The sequence below is a fragment of the Pantherophis guttatus genome, chromosome 7 (genome assembly GCF_059756535.1).
Source record: "Pantherophis guttatus breed Tessera chromosome 7, ASM5975653v1, whole genome shotgun sequence".
NCBI lineage: Eukaryota > Metazoa > Chordata > Lepidosauria > Squamata > Colubridae > Pantherophis > Pantherophis guttatus.
The window spans coordinates 49,033,538-49,058,557 of NC_142069.1; the positions used below are offsets into that span (position 1 = coordinate 49,033,538).

The following is a 25,020-nucleotide window of genomic DNA, read 5'->3' on the forward strand; positions in this document are numbered from 1 at the left end:
TTGCGCACGGTCACTCATGCCCTAGTTACTTCCCGTATGGACTACTGTAATGCTCTCTACATGGGGCTCCCCTTGAAAAGCACCCGGAGGCTCCAACTGGTTCAGAACGTAGCCGCGCGGATGATTATGGGCGCAGCTTGTTACGCCCATGTAACACCTCTCCTATGCGAGCTGCACTGGCTCCCAGTGGTCTTCCGGGTGCGATTCAAGGTGTTATCACCTTTAAAGCGCTCCATGGCTTAGGAGCTGGGTACCTACGAGACCGTCTTTTGCCACCAATAGCCTCCCACCGACCAGTTCGTTCTCACAGGGAGGGACTACTCAGGGTACCGTCAGTCAAATTATGTCGACTGGCAACTCCCAGGGGGAGGGCCTTCTCTGTGGGGGCTCCAACCCTTTGGAATGAACTGCCCCCGGAGATACGGAATATCCCTGATCTCCGTGCTTTCCGCCGTGCCCTCAAGACCCTGATGTTCCAACAGGCGGGGCTAAACATACGAACATGTGAATGATTTTTTAAATGTTATCTAATTCTGGGTTTTATTTAATTGACCAAACTAAGTAATAATTTTAATTAGCAATTTTATGATGTTTGTGTGTCTATATTTTTCTTGACTGTACACCGCCTTGAGTCCTACGGGAGAAAGGCGGTATAGAAATATAATAAATAAATAAATAAATAAATAAATAAATAAATAAATAAATAAATAAATATATATAAATTATTTCTTCCTTGGGATTTTAAATGCCACTCTGATTTTAGTATATATTTTAATAGCCTGCCCAAGACCTTTAAGTTCAAAAACATTTCAGACTTTTAGAAAATCATGATAATATTTACCATTCATGATTATACAGGCATAGTTCATGAATAGATTAATAAATGAACATTGCATAAATTTCAAATGTAGAACTATGAATAAGCTATAAAATTTGCAAGGATGGTTCTCATTAACCTGAATGCAACATTTCTCCCTTTTAAATTATTGCAATTATTCTATGTAGCGATAGAATATGTACTAGCCAAAATTAATCATTATTCTTATTGATCCACTTATTTAAAAATTACAAACATATAATTTATTGGTTTAATTCAGTGGAAATTCAAACTTCAGGTCTAACAAAAACTCAGAAAGATGAGCAATTTTGAAATATGAAGTGTATTAAAATTAATTTCAACATGATTCATTTGAACTTATTCACAAGTCATTACCAGATCAACTCCAGGTACAGATCACTTCCAGAGATGGTATTTGTTACTTCTTTCTACTTGAATACTGTCATATGGGTATCATAACTAGAAATTAACAAAACTAATTTTTAATTAACCAAAAGACAAACTCAGGATCCAAAAAGATCTTGACAGACTTAAACAATGGGCCCTATCCAACAAAATGAATTTCAGTGTGGAGAAAAACAAAGCTATACACTTAGGCAGGAAAAATCAAAGGTATAAGCACAGATTAGGCGAGACCTGGCTCCAAAACAGTAACTGTGAGAGAGACCTTGGAGTCCTAGTGGATGATCACTTGAATATGAGCTAGCAGTGTGCAACAGCAGCCAAAAAGGCTAATACAATTGGGTTGTTTAAACAGAGGCATAGAGTCAATATCACGTGAAGTATTCGTACCGCTTTATATAACCCTAGTAAGACCACACCTGGAATACTGCAACCAATTTTGGTCACCATACTATAAAAAAGATGTTGAGATTTTGGAAAAAAATTCAGAGAAGAGCAACTAAGATGATCAAAGGCCTGGAGACTAAAACGTATGTAGAACGGCTGCAGGATATGGGTTTGGCTAGTCTAAAGAAAAAAAGAATTAGGGGTTAACATGATAGCAGTATTCCAATATTTGAGAGGCTGCCACAAAGAAGAGGGGGTCAAATTAATCTCCCAAGCACCAGAGGGCAAGAAACAATGGTTGGAAACTAATCAAAGAGAGAAGCGACCTGGAATTAAAGAGAAACTTCATGACAGTGAGGACAATTAACCAGTAGAACAGTTTGCCTCCAGAAATTGTGGGCGTTTCATCACTGTATGTTTTTAAGAAGAGTCTAGACAGTCAGTTGTCTGAAATGGTTTAGGTTCTCCTGCTTGAGCAGGGGGCTGGACTAGAAGACCTCAAAGGTCCCTTCCAGCCTATTCTATTCTATTCTATTCTATTCTATTCTATTCTATTCTATTCTATTCTATTCTATTCTATTCTATTCTATTAATTATGGGTAGCTAATTTGTGATATAGATGAAAACTGACTACTTTGATTATGAAATTAAGAAACAGAGTATGAACAACCTCATAGCACAGAAAAGTTAACCATGAAAATACAATATGCATAAGCTTTTCAAGAAAAATATCCTAAAAAAAATAACCACCCGTGAAGTTGGTATGGTAAAGATTATATGCATACAATATAGACCAGTGATAGTGAACCTTTTTGGCACCGAGTGCCCAAACCAGAACGTGTGTGCATGTGCATGCGCTGGAGCACCAGAAACCCGAAGACCAGCTGGCTGGCCCGCATATGCCTGTTTTTTGGCCATTTTTCAGGCAGTTTCCAGGCCATTTTTCAGGCCAATAATGAATATATTAACAAATGAACATTGCGTAGATTTCAAATGTAGAACTATGAATAAGCTATAAAGTTGCCACTATATGATTGAATTTTTAGAAAGTATTTCAACTATTTGCACACAACCTTGAGAGGTCAATAACTGTAGTTATGAAAACATTTGTCCAGGATGAACAAAACTTCTTGAAAAGCATACATACTTATAGTTGATAGTTTAGTTCTTTTGCATGAACTTTTTTAAAATAACCAACATAAAATATTTCACAGTGTTATTTATGCTTTACCTTAAATAATTCTGAAGACATCCCACAGAATTTCTAAAACAAATCCAATTGTCACTTCAAATATATTTTTTAAGTTGGGTGCAATATGAACCCACATTATCTGTTTCTCAGAAAGTATATTCTTAGCTAATGTCTAACCTTTTAAATAGTGATTCCTTCAGATGATTCAGGGATAACAAAGCATTAACCTGTAAACAATGCCAGATTTGTTTTTACAAATGTCCTGTAGTTGGCTTCTTATTCTTCAAAACTTGATATTCTTGCTGAAAATGTTAATACTAATAATTGTTTTTTGAAATGCTGAGCAAACTTTGTGGACTTAATACTAAGCAATCCTATCCTTTTGAATTCATTGAGCCGCGATGAGAAACCTGTGACCCTCCAGATGTTGCTGACAATAAATTCCATTAAATCTGGCTAGGATTTCTTGGAGTTTTAATTCAGCAATTTTATACAAACCATGTTTCTCTACCAAGTCCACGACTGAATCTCAGCTAAACCTCTAGGATTATATAATAAAAATGAAAGTATCTGCATTTGAGAAATAATGATATCTTTTAATGGTTCTTTGGCTATAGGAGCAGTATCAAATCCCATTTATGATAATTACATTGATCAGTTGATGAATAACTTTTCATTTTGATTTCAGTGGGAACTAAGAAACTTAATTTTGTATATTTTTCCCATTCCAAGATAAAATTAGAGTAGTTTTGTCAATTGCTCCTCCCTTCAACTACAACTAAAAACATGAAATATATTCCTGGGATCATGGCATGTGCAGAAAATTATATTCTATGTTATCAATTTGCTTTTCTTCCTGCATGGGTAGTGACGATGGCCCTCTGGGAGTTGAAGTCCACAAGTCATATTGTTCCCCAACCATTATAATAACTGCTTAATATCAGAGCGCACTCCTCCCCTCATGGGACCTAAGATATAGACCATCCTGGAGTGAGAAATAATGAGTCAAAACCAAAGAATATAGAGAGAAATATTTATTTATAAATTAAATATATTATATATCTGTGTTCAGCAAACATATTAAAAGGCATATTCACTGAATAAAACCTAATGTCTTAAAAGCAAAAAACTAGTTCTGATGGCAAGTTCCAAATATACTAAAATAATCATTTTCTTTTTCTTTCAATATTTGTATAAACTCTTATATAATATAGATCAGGGCTATCAAACTCCCGGCCCGCGGGCTGGATACATCACTTGCTGGCCACGTCCACGCCCGGTTTAGCCAAAGGGGGAAAAGTCCCGATATGTCATGTGACGCTGCAGTGATGTGAGTTTGACACCCTTGATATAGACTGAAACATGTGCATTCAATAATATCAGTCACACAATACAAAATATCCAGGAGACACTAACGGACTTCTCAGTCACATATTGCGCTCAATTATATCCAAATTATAGCAAAGCCATAAACAAAATGATATTTTGGGCTCTGCAGTACTGTAAGACTCACATTACACTCATATTATTTCTAATACATATTAATGGAAAACAATCTATACCCATGGTTTCTGTTTATTAATGAAGTTATGCTCTGACAGCACACATATATGTGGCCATACTGATTCAATTCACTGCATTTCATAAACTGTAAATATAAATCAAGTTATGAAAAGCTTACATTATTGCTTATTAGAGTCTGAGGGATACATTTCTTTAAGAAGACAGAAATAGATTGAAAGTGAAACATTAACTGCAAGTTATCTCAAAAATTAATGCCCCATATTTTCGCTGATGTTACAAATCAGAGATTTCATTTCAGAAAATATGATTGGAGAAAACTAACTTCTAATAAAAATACAATCTCTTGGCAAATGGCAGAAAGATTCACCCAACAAATGAGAAAGTAATCACATGCCTTAGAATAATGCTATAAATAACTCTTATGTATATGGTTGCATTCCTAAATCCTATATCAATCTATAATTCAATTTTTTTTGCTATTAAGAGGCATGAGGCTAATAGATAGCAATTTTAACTATTTGTATGCCAGATACAGGTGATCTGTTTGATACAGATAATGAATTATGGTAAAATTATATTAAATAGTATTATGTTATACTTCATAAAATGCTGTTATTCTCAAGCATGATAGTTAATTTTCACAGCAATCACACCAATTTCCTTGTAACATGAAGTAGAAAGTAGTCATATCCTTGCAAGAGATTTCTGTCATACATATACTAAAATCTGAGACTAATTCACAAATTATATGTTCATCACAGCCGAAGGACAAAATGTTGTTTCCTTGCCAGTACAGGTACTGAGATTGACTGTACTGACCTTTTAATTGTTTTTTTAATCAACAGTGAGGACAGTGTCATGTTCCCACTCCACTTTGGGAGACCCAGGATAGGTTCCATGGCAAACCCAATGGTTAGGGTTAGGGCCACACATAAAGAGGCATTTCCTCTTTAAGGCAAACTCGCTCACTCTTAATAGAACCAGGCATCTCACACTAACACTTTACCATAGGCCACTATCTTTCACTGGATATGGCTATTTGTTGCTATGGTTTTTATTGTTTATGAAGAAGTATTGTCTCTTTATTCTAATGCAAGTGGACACGACACTGAGGATAGTAGATCTTCATATAAAAGTTGAAAAGGAGTAACAGAATACAGTCTAAGTGATTATCTCCCAAGAAGGAATAAAAAGATAACATAGGCACAGCAATTTGATGCTTACAATAGGACTTTCCTATCTACACACTGCCGCTTAAACATTGTAAGGGAAATTTCAGGAAGATCTGTACCATTTAATGAGGTATTAAGTTTCCCAGGACAACACTAATTGGTAAGGCAATACTGAGTTTTTATATTTATATATGATCACAAAATAATAATAATAAAAATCTCTCTCACGTTTGCAGACTAGTCTATGAGTCCTCTTTTAACTTTTTGAGGATAAAAATACATTTTGAGGATTGAGGACTTTTAAAACACTCATTATAAGTATGAGGAAACTGGTCTATGATTACCAGTCTTCATCCACAGCTTTTAAAAGTATATTATGACTACTCTGGCATCTTAAGCTGTTCTAAGGGAAAGCCACCTGCTACATAAAGGAGTAATCTTATCTAGGCAGTCCAATATAAGTATCATCTTAATTTTTTAAAAAAATAGTATTTATCTAACTGAAGGCAGGGATGTATGGTTGCCATTTATGTAGTTGTATACTTTTGCAGAAATCCAAGACAAAAGTTGGGTTGATTATACTAAATTATACAGCCTCATTTATGGAATGGTACAATAATTAGAGTTAGTTGACTACAGGTAGTTCTCGAGTTATAAATGTAATGGAGCCTGCCCATTTCATTTGTAACCCGAAGATTCGTGGGAGTGAATCACATACCTTGAACATGCTCACGCCCTCCTTTCGCCCACGCATTTGCTAATCAAATGCTCGGTTCGTTAAATACACATGAGGTATTTCAGGATGAGAAAGGCCATGGGGGGTCCTAGTGATGGAACAGGTCACCTGCTTAAGACCACCCAACGCCTCCCTGACCCACTGAAATACCTCATGATCCCCACAATTGCTTTCCCTCCCACCCAACCTGCTATGCTGGGTCACTTTCTATGCGAAGATCTAGCAAACTGTCTCCTCTCCAGCCTCTCACGCCCCTCTGAAACTCCGTTTTGGTGTGCACAGGCCTTGTCTGGCACTTTACAGCCCAAAGGACCTCCCTTTTGGGCTGCAAAGTGCTGGACGAGGCCGGCACACACCAAAAGGGAGCTGAGAAGCTCCATTTTGGGTTGCAAAGGCTTTTTGCAAGGATGGCAAAAGTCTTTGCAAATGGAGGGAAAGCTTTGATGTTTCAGGGGTTCCCTCGATTTGCAAAGTCTTTTGCTGCAGATCTCATCCAGGCTTCTGTTTTCAGAGAATAGAGGTCTAAAGTATCGTGAGACCATGAGAGATCAATAGCGTGAGATCTCACAATACTGATCTCATGTGATCTTGCAGTACTTTAGGCCTTCAATCTCTGTGTACTCACCGAAGGTCTGAAGCGCCAAAACAGGCCAGGAAAGCAAAAGGTTTCTAGATCTTCGCAAGGTAAGTATGCACAGGCCTATGAAGATTCGGCATGGAGGGGGGAGGGGAATTGCAGGAGGAATGTTGCAGAGCCCCTGCAGTTGTTTGTAAGGGCAAACAGCTGCTGTAGTGCTACAACATTCATAGTTTTAGAACTTGTTCATAAACACTAGGGGGCGCTTATCATGTAACTTCCAATGTTTGCTAAGGGAATGCTCGTAACCATGTATATGTATAAATCAAAGCAAAATCACCTAAGTACCATTAGAAAACTGTTTTCTTACTATGGTTGTGTACTGAATGAAAAGAATGAAAAATATGAAGGAATATAATTCAGACTTACTATAAGAAATATGCAAGTAATCAACACCATAGTGTCAAAAGACATTTTGTTATGGGATCAAAGCACAGAAGTTGTGAAATAGTTATGCCTGGTTATATAAGAAAAGAAATTAGCATGTCTCATTTTGATCAGGGAAAAAACTTCATACTGCAGAACATCTTTGTATATTTTAAAAATAGTGTGTAAGATAGAAAACCATTTAGAATTATTCTTTCCATGTCATCTAGGAAAACAACAGATTCCCATTACAACTCTGTCTTATCTGGTTGTGCACATGTAGAACTAGCATTGTCTTCTCCAGCATGATTCTTGTCTTCAGGCTCAAAAGCTAATGAAGCTGAATTTATGCAATATCGTTTTCCAGTTGGACGTGGCCCATCATCAAATATATGGCCAAGATGAGCACCACACTGAAAGAAAAGAACATAATTTGTGTTTATTTTTAAATATAGAAAACCTAGTGGGAAAACTTAAGGTAAATGTATTGTTATTTGAAAGTTAACACACATGGGCTTTATTTTTAAAATTGTTAAACTGGATTTAATTTAATCTAGAGCAGTGGGTCTCAACCTTCCTAATGCCGCGACCCTTTAATATAGTTCCTCGTGTTGTGGTGACCCCCAACCATAAAATGATTCCATTGACCATTGAAAATATGTGTTTTCCAATGGTCTTAGGCGACCCCTGTGAAAGGGTTGTTCGACCCCCAAAGGGGTCCCGACCCACAGGTTGAGAACCACTGATCTAGAGATTTAAAATGCTGGCCTTCAGTCATTATTCCTTTTTATTTAGTCCTTTGAGAAACTTACTCTAAACAAATGTGCTTCAAATACATACAGTTTGATTGCAATTTGTACAAAGTGAATATGCTTATCCACATATCAAATAGAAGGGTCATATCTTTAGCAATACAAATGAAAGAGTAATGCAAGATGCAAAGTTGGTTTAAGATTGCCATATTATTCTTTTCTGTCCTCTTCAAATGAAATTAATTCTGAAGAGGATGTTTAACTACAGTAAGTAAACACTACAAGAATGTAATAATGTAACATTACAATATTAAAAAATGTTTCCTGTAGGTGACTTACTAACTCTATGAAGAGGTCCTGCAAAAACTAAAATAACTGCTGGAACAAGAAGTGCAGGATTATTCAATAGAATTCTGTCAGGATTCAAGACATCATTTCTGAAGAAGATCCCTGAGTACTCAAAACTTCAAGATAACTTTTATACAGAGAAAATTATAAATAGTATGTCTTTTTGTGGCAAAATAGTTCATTGTATCACTTTGCCAGTACAATAAAGAACTGTACAATACACAAAGAAAGGTGGTTTTGAGACACATTAATATGTATTGTTCAGATAATTAAAACCTTTATAGTTCCCAGCTAGGAATAGCCACTCCAGAGACATACTTACAGTATATTGTCTAGCAAATTTATTTTCTATCGAGACAACATTTTCACTTTAGCAACCAGTATATTGGACTTCTATTCCCCCCGGAATACTATTATGCAAAATATATCTTATTATCTATGCTTTTAATTAATAAGATCCTTTAATAATTCTACTTGATGTTTCTATCTACTAATTCATACTTTATGATTTACTCTCCTGTTAAATACCATATTATAATAATGTACTATTATTATATATCATTGCAAGCTACCTTCTGATTGCTTTGGAATGAAAAGCAGAAAAACAAATCCCAGAAACAGGAATATATGAAAGTGGTTAATTATCTATATACTCACAAGTAATTTAACTGAAGGTCTTAAGTAGAAGAAAAAGATAAATACAATTATGCTTTTACATCAGAGCTCCCCATGTAGACTTTTTCCTGCAGAATGCAGTTCTACAAGCACTAAAACAATTTTATGATTTATGATTTGTTTATGAAGATTGCCAGTACAAAAGCTCTGAAAAGAAAAACTTAAAATGACTGTATAATATGTAAGTCCACTTTTTAGCTTGCTCAAATGATTATCTTAATATCAATTTTTAAGTAATTCTAGCACACCGATATAGAAAACGTATAACAAAACCAAGATCGAACTTAAATTTCAATTGAAACTAGTTCAACTGCAGTTAAAAAAAACTGAGTTAGAATTTTCATTCACCATTGCATTTGCCTTTCTAAATATTTCTACTTATGACTTTCAAGTTTCTTTTGTGTTCATTTATAATTAACCATATCTTCCTGTTTCTGGGATTTGTTATTTTGCTCAATAACCTTTTTTCCCTGATAAGTCTGGACTGAGCCATTAATGCTATGGAAGACAGATGATAGTAACAGTCAAAAGGAATTAGAATGAGACATATAATGGAAAACAGTATTTAACATGATCACTCAAGTATTTTGGCAGAAGGAACTTGAAGATAAGCAGTAAGATACATGAGAATAACTCCTGGATTTCTGTCAGTACTGCTCCTCAAGTATTCATAATGATGAAAGTAACATCCACTATCCACATTTTGCATTTAGATTTAAGAAAGCAGAGGTCAGAGGGGAACCTCAAAAGGATGTTTGCCTGAAGGACAATTTCTAAGCCTTCTGATTTAGGTCACTTATGTACACACTGTTAAATAAAGTTTAACCTAGATAACAATATAGATTCTCATTAGACTTTAACTTTTTATACCTACCAGCTGTCATTCTTATGACCAAGCAGGCAACAGTTAATTTGGGGGTAACTTAAGCCTTTCTATGTAAATGAACTAGAGCTCTAAAAAAAAAATCTTTTAACATTAGAATGGCTTTGTTTTTAAACTGACCTGAGTGCAGCTTATTTCAACCCTGTGCATCCCAAATGAGAAGTCATCAGTACATGTAATTGTGTCAGAGTTGATTACATCATAGAATGACGGCCAACCTGAAAAATAAAAAAGGGACAAGAAATTAATCAGGAATGATTTGAGGAATCATTTGAGAGTTAAATAAACTTCTGACAGTTTTAATCACAAATATGATTCTCAGGCATTTGCTATACTCTGAATGAGCACATTGAACAGGCAAAGCTTGTTTTCAGTAAGAAAACAGTAAGTTTTCACATTGTGAAATACTGTACTATTTATTCTTGTCTAGGGAAATAATCCTATATAGTCTTAAAATGTGTGAACCCTCTGGAGAATTATATTCATTTATAACTGTCATTTTAAATTTCCCACTTTTGAAGAATCTAAACAACAAACCGAAAGTTAACAGGCCTCCAAAACATAGGCATTCTTATCAAAGTGAGAGAAAAGGGTTTTCTCAAGCACTCCATTAATTTTCCATCACCTTCTACTTTTAAAAACAAGATTTCTGGTGCAGCATATACACATGTATGTGCTCTTATTCATAGGGGATGACTAGAAATGCATGTCATTCTGGCATGTTTTATATGGGAAAATGTCAAGGACCAACATTTCTCTAACAAGAGCTAATTGGGAACAGTTGTTTTTCTCTTCTATCAAAAAAATTAAAAACATTATATCCATTAACTGCAACTTTGATATGAACTGGGTTTATATAATACAGACGAAACAACAGTGTAAATAACATGCTTCATATCTTCCACTCACCTTCACCATTTTTTTCTACAAAGATTCTCATGGGAAAGTTAGTATAGCTCCTATACAAAATCTAATGGAAACACTGCATTCCTACTCAGTCATGTAAAACTAATGATTTAAGATTACAGCCTAAAATGTATCCTACAAAGTATATCAGATGAGGAGATATAGAATTCTATAAAATCACTGAAGACGAAGACCAAATGACACATTTGTCAGGTTGTAGACAGCTGCACTAGAGATGTGTCCATTCCTGCCAACTCAATGGAAAAGAGCCAGGGAAAAGCAATTCTATATTTCTCAGAAGAATCATTAATTGCTTCTGGATTGATCCTCTTATCTATTGCTAAAACAGACAACAGTGTTTGAAGAAGAATGGCTTTATCATGTAAACAGGTTGAAACTTGTTCAATATTGAGAAATTTTACTGAAAAGTCTTCATTATACATAAGTGACAAACATCAAAAACCAGTATGAATACATTGAAAAAATATCCTTATGAGAAAAATTACATTACAGAAATGCTTCAGATGAGTTTCTTTCCAGTTTTGATATTAATAATCAATTACTCACTGTCTGTTACAGATTTTTCCACTTGGATTCTACCCCAAGCCTTTAAAAAATTTACTATCCCATCATATGCTTTGAAGTCAAACTCATAAAAAAGTCTCCTTCCAGTCAATCCTAGCTCTTGGTAGCTATATAAATATTTCTAGGTAGCTTTCTGGTCAATAACACAGAGGTGGTTTGCCCTTTTTATGTATATTGGTGTGTGCATTTCTATTTCTATTAATTATTACAAATTAATAAATTACAAATCTAGGCAATGAATCTGCACTATAAACTCCCATTATTATTTAATAATTCACAATCTGTTATTGGTTTTTTTTTATTTTACAAGAACAGAACATACAAAAATTATGTTAGCTGTACTATTGTTCATTGTTATAGTACAGATGGTCAAAATATGTGGATCTTACCGGGGGGGGGGCAGATGTTCCAGAGGGTGTTGCTATGGCAGAAAAGGCTCTTCTTCTGGCCCCCACCAGCCAAAATTCCTTGACTGACAGGGTCCACAGGATGCCACTTCTGCCACCATGGGTGGAGCAGGCTAATCCCATCAGGGTGAGACAATTCATTAGATAACCTGCCTGCTATATCCATGCCATGAAAGGCTTTAAAGATAACCTTGAATTGGACCCAGAAGCAAACTGGCAGCCTCTGCAGGTCATGGAACAGTGGTCTAACATGGGTCACCCTAGGACAGGGGTGTCAAACTCGCGGTGTCACATGACTATCGGGACTTTTTTCCCCCCTTTGCTAAACCAGGCAAGGACAGGGCCAGCATCCAGTCTGTGGGCCGTGAGTTTGACAACCCTGTCCTAGGGCCTCAAGAACTGCCCATATGACTGTACCAGCTGCAACTTCTGGGTACTCTTCAAAGGTAGCCCCATGTAGAAAGTGTTGCAATAGTCCAACCATGACATGATCAAGAGTTGAGAGACAGAGCACAGAGTATCCCAATTCAGGAAAGGGTACCACTGGCACACAACACGAAGTTGCACAAAGTTGTTCTCAGTCACAACTGCCACCTGCTTATCAATCAGATATCATAAATCCAGGAGAACCTAAGTTGCACACTGGGTCTGTTTGGGGTTGTGAAACCCATCCAGAATTAGAGAAGCTTGCCAGGGTTCAGTCAAAGAATGTTGCCCCACATCCAGACTCCAGCAGCTTCCAGGCACCATAAGAGGGCAGTAAAAACCATGATTTAGATCACCAGGGGTGGAAATATAGAACTGAGTATTATCCACATATTGATGATCCTTCAATCTATGATGATGAATGATCTCACCCAGCAATTTCATGTAGATGTTAAAAAGGAGAGGAGAGAGTACCAAGACCTGCGGCACACCCCAAAAAATGGCTGTGGACTTCTATTAGAAATTCTATTAAAAACAGTTTGCCTGGATTGTTAGTTCATTTTTTAAAAAAAATTAAACTTGTTTTAAAATAGTTATCAGGGACTTTAAAATGGAAGATTTATATATGCCTTTTAATTAAGTAAAGTTGACAATAGCAGCAAGAACAATCGTGAAGAAGGAAAATGTATTCTTTATCTTCACTTAACAATACTAATATTTATAAAGTTATGAACAATATAGTAGCTTTAATAAGCTTTAATGTTTTAATTAATTAGCTTTAAAAACAAAATGTTATGCATGTTGCAAAATAATAGGATAAAAGGATTATGTTCATTCCAACATATTAACATGCTATTTGAGGCAAGCTATTGAACCTGCTTCATTCTAGCTAAACTATTGCTTTATAGCCTGTTACTTTAGATCTTCTAAAAAAGTGAGTTAACTATAGATCTTCAGAATAAAAGGAATTGAATGGCATTGTGTAGAATTATAACCTTATAATTTTGAAGTGCCATTTAAAAATGTTTCAGATAGTTTTTTTGAATTTACTAGCGACCTAGTAACTTCAATCTTAAAGCATTTGATCTTGAATAATATTTTTGTTGCTATCTCAGAATGTAGTTCAATAAAATATCTCACATACTGTCCAAGTTACTATCTTGCTCCAGGATGTTATAAAAGTGTAGTCTGTATAATTAAGATTGTTCATAGTAAAATACTGTCTCTGGAGGCCCTGCTGCAGTTATTGAAATCTATGCTTATAGAACTTTATCAATAAAATGCAGTATCAACTCCAAAATTAATTTCAACATGATTCATTTGAACTTATTTACAAGTTATTACCAGATCAACTCCAGGTACAGATCACTTCCATTCTGTAAGCAGAGATGGTATTTGTTACTTCTTTCTACTTGAATACTGTCAAGTGGGTATCATAACTAGAAATTAACAAAACTAATTTTTAATTAACCAAAAGACAAGCTCAGGATCCAAAAAGATCTTGACAGACTTAAACAATGGGCCCTATCCAACAAAATGAATTTCAGTGTGGAGAAAAACAAAGCTATACACTTAGGCAGGAAAAATCAAAGGTATAAGCACAGATTAGGCGAGACCTGGCTCCAAAACAGTAACTGTGAGAGAGACCTTGGAGTCCTAGTGGATGATCACTTGAATATGAGCTAGCAGTGTGCAACAGCAGCCAAAAAGGCTAATACAATTGGGTTGTTTAAACAGAGGCATAGAGTCAATATCACGTGAAGTATTCGTACCGCTTTATACAACCCTAGTAAGACCACACCTGGAATACTGCAACCAATTTTGGTCACCATACTATAAAAAAGATGTTGAGACTTTGGAAAAAAATTCAGAGAAGAGCAACTAAGATGATCAAAGGCCTGGAGACTAAAACGTATGAAGAATGGCTGCAGGATATGAGTTTGGCTAATCTAAAGAAAAAAGGAATTAGGGGTTAACATGATAGCAGTATTCCAATATTTGAGAGGCTGCCACAAAGAAGAGAGGGTCAAATTAATCTCCCAAGCACCAGAGGGCAAGAAACAATGGTTGGAAACTAATCAAAGAGAGAAGCGACCTGGAATTAAAGAGAAACTTCATGACAGTGAGGACAATTAACAGTGGAACAGTTTGCCTCCAGAAATTGTGGGCGTTTCATCACTGGAATGCTGGAAAATGGCCCGAAAACTGTCCTGGTTTTTTGGCCATTTTTTGACCTATTTTCCGGCGCTCCAGCACACATGTGCGCGCCAGAACCCCGAAGAGCAGCTGCCAACAGCATGCATGCCCACAAATAGGGCTCTGCGTGCCACCTTTGGCACGTGTGCCACAGGTTCACCATCACAGCTATAGACCATACCTATTGACTAACCAAAGAACAGATTCAGAATCCAATACTGCAAAATTATCCTACTTCAATAATAGGTAGCTCCAATTTACATTGGAAAAATAAATGGTCTTTCCATGCCAAATATATGGCAAGCAACACCTCAACAATTTAATATTTTGAAATTTTTCCAGTTTCAGTAGCAATGATAGAACACCTTGGTGGCAAAATAAACATAATTTTTCTCAGTAAATAAAACACAAATTATGCTAAAGCTATAGTGAAGAATATCTCATACAATTCATGACATCTTGAATAGATAAACCTCTCCTGTTTAACTCTGTGAAAAAAGAAAAAATCTCTCTGGATTTCAAAATCATTTTAATCCTTCATTAGAATGGAATCTACAGATGTAAAATCTGTGAGCTTCACTAAGGAACATCTATCTTCAATCTTAAAAGGTGGACTATCTTTCTACCCCATTTATTCAATATTTGTAAATAGATTCTTAATAAATTTCTTGAGGCTAAGAGGAATCATCTTTTTGCATTTTGTTGTTTTCTCTTACTAATCTTTAATCTGACTTTATTTTTAAGGAAGGGATGAAGGAACAACCACAGCTCTAAATTCAGAAATATTTAAGAGGGCCACAGGTTTTTTTCACAATCTAATGGAATGAAAGAAAGTAAAATTTACAAATTAGCTTCTGATAAGTAATGGCAGCTTCTAACAATAAAATAAAGGGTTCAAAAAAGAAATCATCATCAGTGTTAATTTCTAACTCTTGCTGTGGAATTATTTCTTACAAGTGGAATAATGTATGTAGTATCATCTGGAAGTTTATTACATTTCTGAAAATCTAAATTATCATAGTATGCCTCCATCTGGTGGCAACAACTTAAATACTAAATGGAATCTAGCAAATGTTCTATCAAAAGGCTAACGTTTCATATCTGTACTCTTGTCTCCACCTGGTGACAAGATCCTTCAAAACTCATGGCTTAAATACTTAAGTACACCACACGCAAAATGTTAGCAGCTAACCTTGAAGTCATCTAGCTTTGCATACTTCAGACAATTTTTAAAATTTCCATTTTATAAAGAAATGCATTTGGGTGCAAATGCTTTCCATAATTGAAGCATCGTTTATCTGCCATGGAAAGATTCTCAGAGAATGTGTGAAAAATATAACACCGAGCCGTAATCTTTTCATAGATTTTTAATGCATGATTGATTCATTCAGGCAACTTAAAGTGAAAGGCTTACTTCTGTTTATTATAGCAATTTAAATTAACTTTGTAAGTGTTGTCATATACAGAAATATTTGAATAATTATGAAACATTCCTGGTTAAGATAATGAAAAGAGCCTGTAACACAATTCCAACAATACTGATATTACCGTAGTCACAGATTACAACTGCAGCGGACTTCCTTAATAAAGCTATACCAAAACTCCCTGCAAATAAACAGGAAGAAAAATTCTTCAATCAATGTGCTATGGTGATCTAATTTAAGGAATTCTTCAGCATAATGGAGCATTAAAAAAAATCTAAACAAGAAATAATGTAATAATGTTAGCTAGTTATTCAGTGCACAAATGTTTGTGTTCTAATTGCTGCTGTTTATAATTACTATCTGAAATCATTCTGATTTCCACTTCTCCTTTCATCATTCCTTTTCCTCTTATCTCTCCTTCTGTGCTTATTTATAATGCATTTCATGAAATAAATTGCTATCCATTAAAGCTTAGGTAGCAATAGATTTATTACTTCTAAGGTTTCACAAGATTCTTCAGTTGTATGTATGTGTGTGAGAGACCAGAATGGGGGTGGGGGTGGGGGTGCAACTGTAGCTATAAACCCTTGCGTCATTTGACCACCTCAACATTCTGGCATCTCATTTTGCTGCTTTTGTAGACAAGTCTCAAAATGATTTGAACAGATTTCCCATATTATTTAATTCAGATTTCATCAACATAAAGATTCCCACAGAATTCCTATCATTAGCAACCACCATAAGATGGTGGGAGCTGTAGATGAAGAAATCTCTAAGTCATAAGATTTAGACAGGCTGAACTCCTTATTCCAAGGGTTCACATATCAGAAGATGTTCCCTATTATGCTATAATGGGGTATCACATAGAGTTTTTCTTTCTTTGCAGAAATTACCTATTTGCAGGAGTAGGAAACAGTCTCCTATTGGGAAAAAAACTCACAGCTCTTAGAGTTCAATTACAATTTAAATCTATTAAAACACTGAACGTAAAATATAAGAGAACATTTTTTCACTCTGATACGTCACTAAAGTCACAGTTTAGTTACATCACTAAAGTTAATGTTGATTCTGTTATTTTGTGTCCCCCCCAAAAAAAATCTCTTCTCTTCCTCTAGTGTATTTTCATAAAACACAACAATAGTCTGAAACTTCCTAAGAGTATTTATAGACTTCTGCTATCAGATAGAGATAACAGATAAATGGAGTCAACAAAGCAGCTTTTTCTTGTCAAAGTTATATTTTATAATTTAAAAATATATTTTTAAAAAATGTACGTGTAGCTTCATTAGCTAACACTTATATTCAAATGTTCTTCATATCTGACAATAATAGCCAGCAGTTTTGGCCTTATGTACAAGCATAAATTATTTCATTGCATGAGTAAGAACTGTTGAAATGCAATCATTTCCAACATTTACATATCAAAAGACACCATTTTCGAACACTGCAAAGTGGTAACGGCTGCTTTACAACTTTGTAAAGCTGTCTAAAGAAAATTGGGCATGGTTGTTGATGACTTTTTGCCACATCTCTCTTTCCTCAAGCCCACCCACCGCTTGAATGCATAAGCTGTCTGTCAAATTTCTTTAACAACAGCAAAGAGATAAGGTAACTCACCATTCCCATATTTCAGGCTTCCTCTTCATTTGCCATCTCTTCATTAGTAGTTTCCCACCACTGCTTCTCTCTTCCCACACAGTCATTGCATGGTTCTTGTCTATGTCTCTTTCTTATTCACCCTGATGCCTTTCTCCCTTTTCTTGTTTGACCTGGCAGGACCTAGGAAGCTGGCCTTTGCTGTTACATGCCCAAAATTCAGCTACCACCAACCCAACTGGCATTTTGGAAAGGGTTAAAAATATGGTTATTTTCCCAGGCATGGGGATTTAACTAAGCCCATGAGACTGATGCATAATTATTCATAAATTATGTTGGCTACCATAATGTATATTAAACATTGTTTTAGTATTGTGGCTACCAGAATTATTATTGCAAAATGCATGGCCATATAAATATTTATCTTTTTCACACACAATTATACATAAACTATATTTTAAAAATAAATTTTAAAAAAATTCTGTCATCATTTTTGAAGCCTTCAACAGGCTAGGCAACTTGTAGGCTGAGCTGACATAAAGCAAACTTCTCAAATTAATTAATTGAATTAAATTCCAATTAAAGCCACTCAAAACCCTCCAAAATCTGGTCATTTGCCCTCAAAATTCAGTGGTATAATGTCAGGGTACTCTGGACACAGAAGGAAGAAGATATAACTGCATTTGGTTTATAGATTGACTATTTATCCTAAAGTTAGATGCTTGTGAAGTCATGCAATATCACATCTACAGAGATGACCATGAATACCTTGCAGAGTTGTTGCTTAACATCAATGTAGTCTGATGCAATAAGTTTTCTCAGAAATGAAAGTAACAAGTTTCCAGCTTTTAATATACCTTTCCAACCCATTTAAAAATAATCTGCCCACAAAGAGAACGGAAATGCTGTTTATTGTTAGTGAACAATAAATCATTAACATTTGAAAGAGAGCTTTAAAAAGTTAGCATTCTTATAATATTGTATTTTGAAATATTAAATATCTATAGTAACAGAGGTATACAGTACCTAAACTAATTCCATTGTAGGAGCAATTATCATTCAAAATAGAAATTAGTTATTACCTTTAACTTGTTGCTATATGGGTAGACCTTGCGATACAACCATAATGGAGTCTTCCCATTATGGTCACATATTGCGATGGCATTAAGTAAAATGTTTCAAGTACACATAAACATAAATTACAGAACTGGAAAGGTCTACTTATGCCACTAAGTCCAATTCTCTGCTGATTGCAAATTAAAGCATTTAAACTAATGGACATTTTCCTTCATGGGAACTCATCTAATGAAGTTCATAAAGTCTCTAGATAATTAGTTCCATCAAAGTGTTCTTATACCCAATCCCTTAGAGCAGTGATGGCTATCCTTTTCCAGACCCAAAGCGTGCTTGAATGCGTGCGTGCATGCCCAAACCTCCAAAATTCAATGCGCAAGCACCCCCTGCATGCGCCCCGCCCATGCACACCCTGCATGTGCCCTGCCCCCACACATGAGCACATGGACCCCGTATGTGCCATGCCCCCACGCATGTGCGGCAGAGATCCGAAGACCAGCTGGCCACAGGGAGGCACGCACGCATGCTCAGCGGAGCTGAATTGGAGTGATGATTCACGTGCCATCAGAGAGGGCACTGCGTGCCACCTCTGGCATGCGTGCCATAGGTTTGCCATCACGGCCTTAGAGTATCCACTTCACTTTTACATGCAAAGCGTGTTAAGACTGAAGCGCGTTTATGCTGTTGGAAACATTTCACTTTTCAAGTTGCCAAAGAACTAAGGGGGAGGGAAGGACAAGATGGAATGCAGGCTCTTTTCTTTGTGGTTTTGCTAATATGTGCTCTAAACTGGTTGAGCACTAATAAAGCAGACTTTTTCACAAGCCCTCAAGGAAGTTTAGACCACACTTTTTCAATCCATACTTTCATCCCATTTTCGTCCATCCATCCTTTCTCATAGATATGTACAACAATACTTCTTGGAATCACTTCTTTTGGGAAGGTTTTCCTTTTGAATATTAACATCGGTGGCAATTTGGTGCCGTCTGCACAGCAGGAGAACACAACTGTGTAATGTGTTTTCTCATGTCCTGAGGTTTTCATGGTTATGCTTTTGGGATCTTTCACATCAACAGTCTTATTAGATGGCGCATCAAAGGTTAGTGGGACTTCATCCATATTCCCAATCTGGCCAATTTCAAAATTATTTTTCTTCCTGGAGTCTATCACAAATGTATGAAAAGACAGAATCTTAGATTCATACTCTTTTGGCATTTTTTGCGCAATTCTAGTTTTGGTGCACATAGCAAGGCCATATCACCTCATAAATCTGAAGCTCCATGATGGTGATCCAATAAAATCCTGAATGCCTTTCTGTACAGCAATGTGTTTGGCTTCATATATCACCATTTTTGTGGAAACTGAGAAGTCATTATTCCGGTGACATGTGATCCAGTCTTTCATCTCCACCTGTCTAACTGTGGCCACTTTGCAGGAAGCCCACGAAAGTTGTGCTTGCTTTTATCTTTTACTTTTTGCAGCTGATCCACCTGTTTCCTCACTCTCTTATCATTTTTTCAGTTGGAGGTGGTCCAAAATGTTTCTCTGCTGCTCTGTTTCCATGTTCCTCAGCATATTTCATGACTTCCAGCTTAAAAGAAATTTTATATGCTTGCCTTTTTTGCTTTGACATCCTTGTACCGGTATATAGTGTCAGGAGGTTTTTCTGCAGGCCCAGCAACGATGGGACGGGGCAGTGGCAGGACTGCAGGCCCAGGGGTTGTGTGGTATGTGGCAACAGTGTGGCAGGCTCAGCAGCGATGCAACAGCAGTGGCAGTGCAGCAGGCCCAGTGGCAGTGCGGCAGGTGGTGGAAGGGTGTTTTCCGCTAACTGCTCGACTGGTAGAATCAACCAATTCTCCTCACTTTAACGAACGGTTCGGCCAAACTGTTTGAATCCCACCTCTCCGATTGGGGTTGGATCGCTCTCCCAGAATATTGCCAATCAACTGCCTGTTGCCATTGCCACCACCGCACCAACCTCCTCCCCCCCATGCAACATTTGATGCACTCAGATTTCTCCCCCTCTTTTAGGGGGGGAAGTGTGTCTTATACTCCGAAAAATACAGTAGATATAATAAAGAAATAAATCAATGAGCAATAAATACTTTTTTAAATGTAAGTAAGTCCTCACAAGCATAATGTACACATTCACTCCTGCCCCTAAGAATCCATAACGTCTCTGTTCTGCCCCAGCTACGGATCCCAAAGAACACAGCACACACAAACTCTGAACAAAACTCCAGCAAGTACTGGAAGAACCTTCTTTGTCTTCTTTGCATAATTTAGGAAACCACATACAGATTTAGGGATGGACTGAAAACAATAATGTACTTACATTTAACTTCACAAGAATAATGCTCTGTGTAAGATTACAGCATATTTATAATTTTATTGTGGACTATTACCAAATCTACAGGCTGCCTTGATTTACAACAGTTCATTTAGTGACCAAAGTTACAGAAGAACTGGAAAATGTGACTTTTAACCATTTTTCATAGTTACAGCCTTTGCAGCATCCCCATGATGATGTGATCAAAATTCAGATGCTTGGTAACTGAATAATTTAATTGACCAAACTAAGTAATAATTTTAATTAGCAATTTTATGATATTTGTATGCCTATATTTTTCTTGACTGTACACCGCCTTGAGTCCTACGGGAGAAAGGCGGTATAGAAATATAATAAATAAATAAATAAATAAATAAACAAACAAACAAACTGGTTCATATTTATGATCTTTGCTGCAATTCCAGAGTCATGTGATCACTTTTTACAATCTTCTGACAAGCAAAGTCAATGGGGAAGCCCAATTCACTTAACAAACAGGTTAGTAACTTATCAACTGCAGTGATTCACTTAACAACTGCGGGAAGAAAAGTCATACAATGGGGCAAAACAAATGCCTCACTTAACAATATAAATTTCAGGGTCAATTGTAGTTGTAAGTCAAAGACTACTTTTATTACCCAAAATGCAACAAACTATATTTTGTTTTCAATTAAGATCAACTAGACTAACGGAATTTACTGCTAAGTAAATACCAATTCCATGTCCCAGAGCAAGATCTACTTGAGTCTAGATATTTATTTGCTTACACCTAATAGATAGAATCTTGACAGACTAAAGCTATAAACTTCTAACCTAACAGATATGTCCTGGTAGATTCTAGGGTGTGACTACTGTCACTCCACCATCCATTTCAGAACTGTGCAGTTTCTTGCCCCTCTCTGGAATGTGCTGCCTCCTCCCTGGGAAGCTGCTGCGCTACTACCAACATTCCTCCACCCTACTTCTCCTTCAGCTGCACATTCCATCTCAATAAATACATATATATTTATGCTGTGAAAAGGATGTAGCTTATTTCTTCAATGAAGTCTCTAGTGCAAAATGTGCTTCATTTTATACAATGCTAATCCTTGTCCCCTAATGATTTTAAAATAACAGAAAAATGCAGCACATATGAATATAGAAATGCTCCCTTTGTTTTAAAAGTACATATCCATAACTTTTTGCCTATTTTCATCAAGACAGATGTCTAAGGATAGTGACTTTCACTATCTAGAGAGAAATAAACATAAATCTACTCATATTACCCACTTACACCACTGTAAAATATTTCATACTAACTTGTGTTTAATGACACTTAAGAGATATAATAAGTAATAAAATCAAAGTAAAATAACAAGTGCAAGATGTGTGGAACATTGTATTCTAAATAAGATTTCATTAGTACAATTCCTGCTAGCCAACAATGATTCATTGTATACTTACAGTAATTCAATTCCCCCCCCCCCGCCCCCCAGAAGACATTAGACTTTTCCCTGTGTCAGATCTTCATGGAATACCAATTAATTCAACTTTTTACCACGCGATTCATATTATTAAGATGCACATTTATTATACAAACATCTAAAAACTTTAAAAGCAGAAAATATTTTTTCCACATAAAAATATCAATATGCAACTTCTTTCAGCAAAAGATGTATGTCTCTGCTACAAAAGTAAACATGATAACCAGCTATTTGTTATATCTTTGCATGATAACTATTGATGGTTGTTTTTACTTCGAAGTCAGATTTTCAGGTTCAATTCAGTTTGAGAAGACTATATTTTTCTCATTATTTTAGTACTATGTTTCCAGATTTCATGGTTAAAATTAACAAACTGAAGAATTAATAAATAATCATGCTAGGTTATGCTTTCATTATAAGAAAATAAACCTGTATTGTTGTTAATCATATTATGTTCACAAAACAGCACTGAGATAATGCAGAGGGCATCCTCTTTCAAGATCTCCAGAAGCTGGATGACTACATCAAAAAATGGTGCCTCCAAACAAGCCTAACACAAAAACAGAAGTAGCCACATTCCACTCAGCAATAAGTATGCAAATTACCAGCCTTCAGTGTAGTTCCAGAACTGTATTTTACAATGTAATAACTCCAAAGTACCTGGGGGTAATACTGGACAGACAGGGCCGGATTTTCCTATAGGCTAACTAGGCTTCAGCCTAGGGCCTCAAGATCCAGAGGGGCCTACACAGTGTGGGATTCTGGGGGTTCTAGGTGGCTCGGCCGAACCCTTTGTTAAATTGCTGGCTCCCCCGCCCCTCCGCACCACTATTTATTGCCAATAAATAGTGGTGGGCGAGGGGCGGGGGAGCCAACAATTTAACAAAGGATTCGGGTTTTTTTTTTGTAATGTTATTGGCCCCCGGAGCTTCAGCATAGGCTAATTGGCCTCCCGGCTCTCAGCTGATTTGTCTCCGCTGTTTTGCTTCCTTCCAAAGAGTGCTGATTTTTTTCCCCCTAGCTATACTGAGAAACGAAAGTGAAACTGCTTTGCTGTTGCTGCAAGGTTGGAAAATTAGGCAGGCAGAATTCTTTTCTTTTTCCTCACCAAAAAAGGTACGTGCAAACAATGGGAAATTTAGGGAAAAAGAGAAGAGTTCAGGATTTTAAAACACAAAAGAAAAAAAAGCTGTATTTAACTAGGGAATTGTAATAATTGAGATACTATTAATTGTATATTTCTGAAAGCAGAAATGGTTAAATTGTGGTTTGGAGGAATATATGGGGGAAATTATTTGGTTTATTATTATTGGTAAATATAATTAATGGATTTGTAAGAAATTGGATTGCATGGAAATAATTGGAATATTCATGTTCATATTGATTAATATACAAAAAAGGTAGTTATATAACTAATTGATTTATATTAAAATGTTGAATTTATATTAAACAACTAATATTACATAATTAACCAATGTGAGAATGGATATAAAAATAGATGACAATGGGAAGGGGTATAATATAGAATAGAAGGGAAAAATTGAATTTGATTAAGATTAGAGATGAGGATGAGGGTAATATTGGTTTTTTACAAAAATAGATGAGGAATAAATATGGCAAAAAGGAAATATAGAAATTGTAAATTTAATTGAAATGACTAAACACTGTTTAAATTTGTGAACCGGCCAAATACTCTGTTCAAAGAAAATAGATTGTATGTTTGTATGTGTGTTTCTAATTATTGTTATTTATTCATATTTGTTCTCTTTTATTCTTTAAAGTTTAACAATTCATTCTTTATCTTAATATCTTTATATTTGTTTGGGGTTGGCTTTCTTCCCTTTCATCTTTTTTATTGTATAGCAATCTTTCTCCTCAAACCTACCACCTTTCTTTTCTTTCCTTCTTACTTTCTCTTCCTCCCCCTCTTCTTCTCCTCCCTACTTCCTCTTCCTTTCTCCTTCTCCTCCTCTCTTCCTCCCTCTCTCTCCTACTCTAATTTCCCTTCCCTTCCTTCATCCCTCTCTATTGCTGTATCCTTTTATGCATATGGACTACTCAGAGGGCTGAAAAAGTTATTTCTGACTGGTCCTTGCACTTTTGACCAGTCCTCGAACTTACGATTGTCCTCACATTTTACGTTTTTGCCCTATCTTGTCACCATGGTGAAGAAAAGCAGTTGTGAAATGAGTGACATGGTTGTTAAGAAAACTGCACGGGCATAAATGTGAGGATGGTCATAAGTGTGAGGACCGGTCAAAAGTGCGAGGCCCAGTCAGAAATGACTTTTTTCAGCCCTCTGGGTAGTCCTTTTGTGCATATGGACTACTCAGAGAGCTGAAAAAGTTATTTCTGACTGGTCCTCGCACTTTTGACCAGTCCTCGAACTTACGACTGTCCTCACATTTTACGTTTTTGCCCTATCTTGTCACCATGGTGAAGAGAAGCAGTTGTGAAATGAGTGACATGGTTGTTAAGAAAGCTGCACGGGCATAAATGTGAGGATGGTCATAAGTGTGAGGACCGGTCAAAAGTGCGAGGCCCAGTCAGAAATTACTTTTTTCAGCCCTCTGAAAAAAGTCTATGCACATAGCCACGCCCACCCGGTCACATGACCAGCTAGCCATGCCCACACAGTCACGTGACCAGCTAGCCACGCCCACCCAGTCACATGATTGCCAAGCCACACCCCCAACTAA

The 25,020-nt window shown here is 36.2% G+C and overlaps 1 protein-coding gene and 1 long non-coding RNA gene across 6 annotated transcripts in view; one reads left to right on the top strand and one right to left on the bottom strand.

The window, feature by feature from the left end:
• The window catches only part of LOC148112835 (uncharacterized), a 42,556-nt gene extending 33,972 nt beyond the window's left edge, over positions 1 to 8,584 (top strand). The window contains exon 2 of the long non-coding RNA XR_015728739.1: positions 8,337 to 8,584. This is a non-coding gene — a long non-coding RNA (uncharacterized LOC148112835). The remainder of the gene's footprint in view (positions 1 to 8,336) is intronic.
• MSRB3 (methionine sulfoxide reductase B3) overlaps positions 3,839 to 25,020 on the bottom strand; it is a 57,557-nt gene continuing 36,375 nt past the window's right edge. For all 5 annotated transcript variants that reach the window (XM_060694672.2, XM_060694677.2, XM_060694674.2 and 2 more), the window contains 2 exons: positions 10,033 to 10,130; positions 3,839 to 7,667 (listed from right to left, as the gene is read on the bottom strand). In XM_060694672.2, the coding sequence (XP_060550655.1) occupies positions 7,503 to 7,667; positions 10,033 to 10,130 (263 nt within the window). In that variant the 3' untranslated portion in view covers positions 3,839 to 7,502. The remainder of the gene's footprint in view (positions 7,668 to 10,032; positions 10,131 to 25,020) is intronic.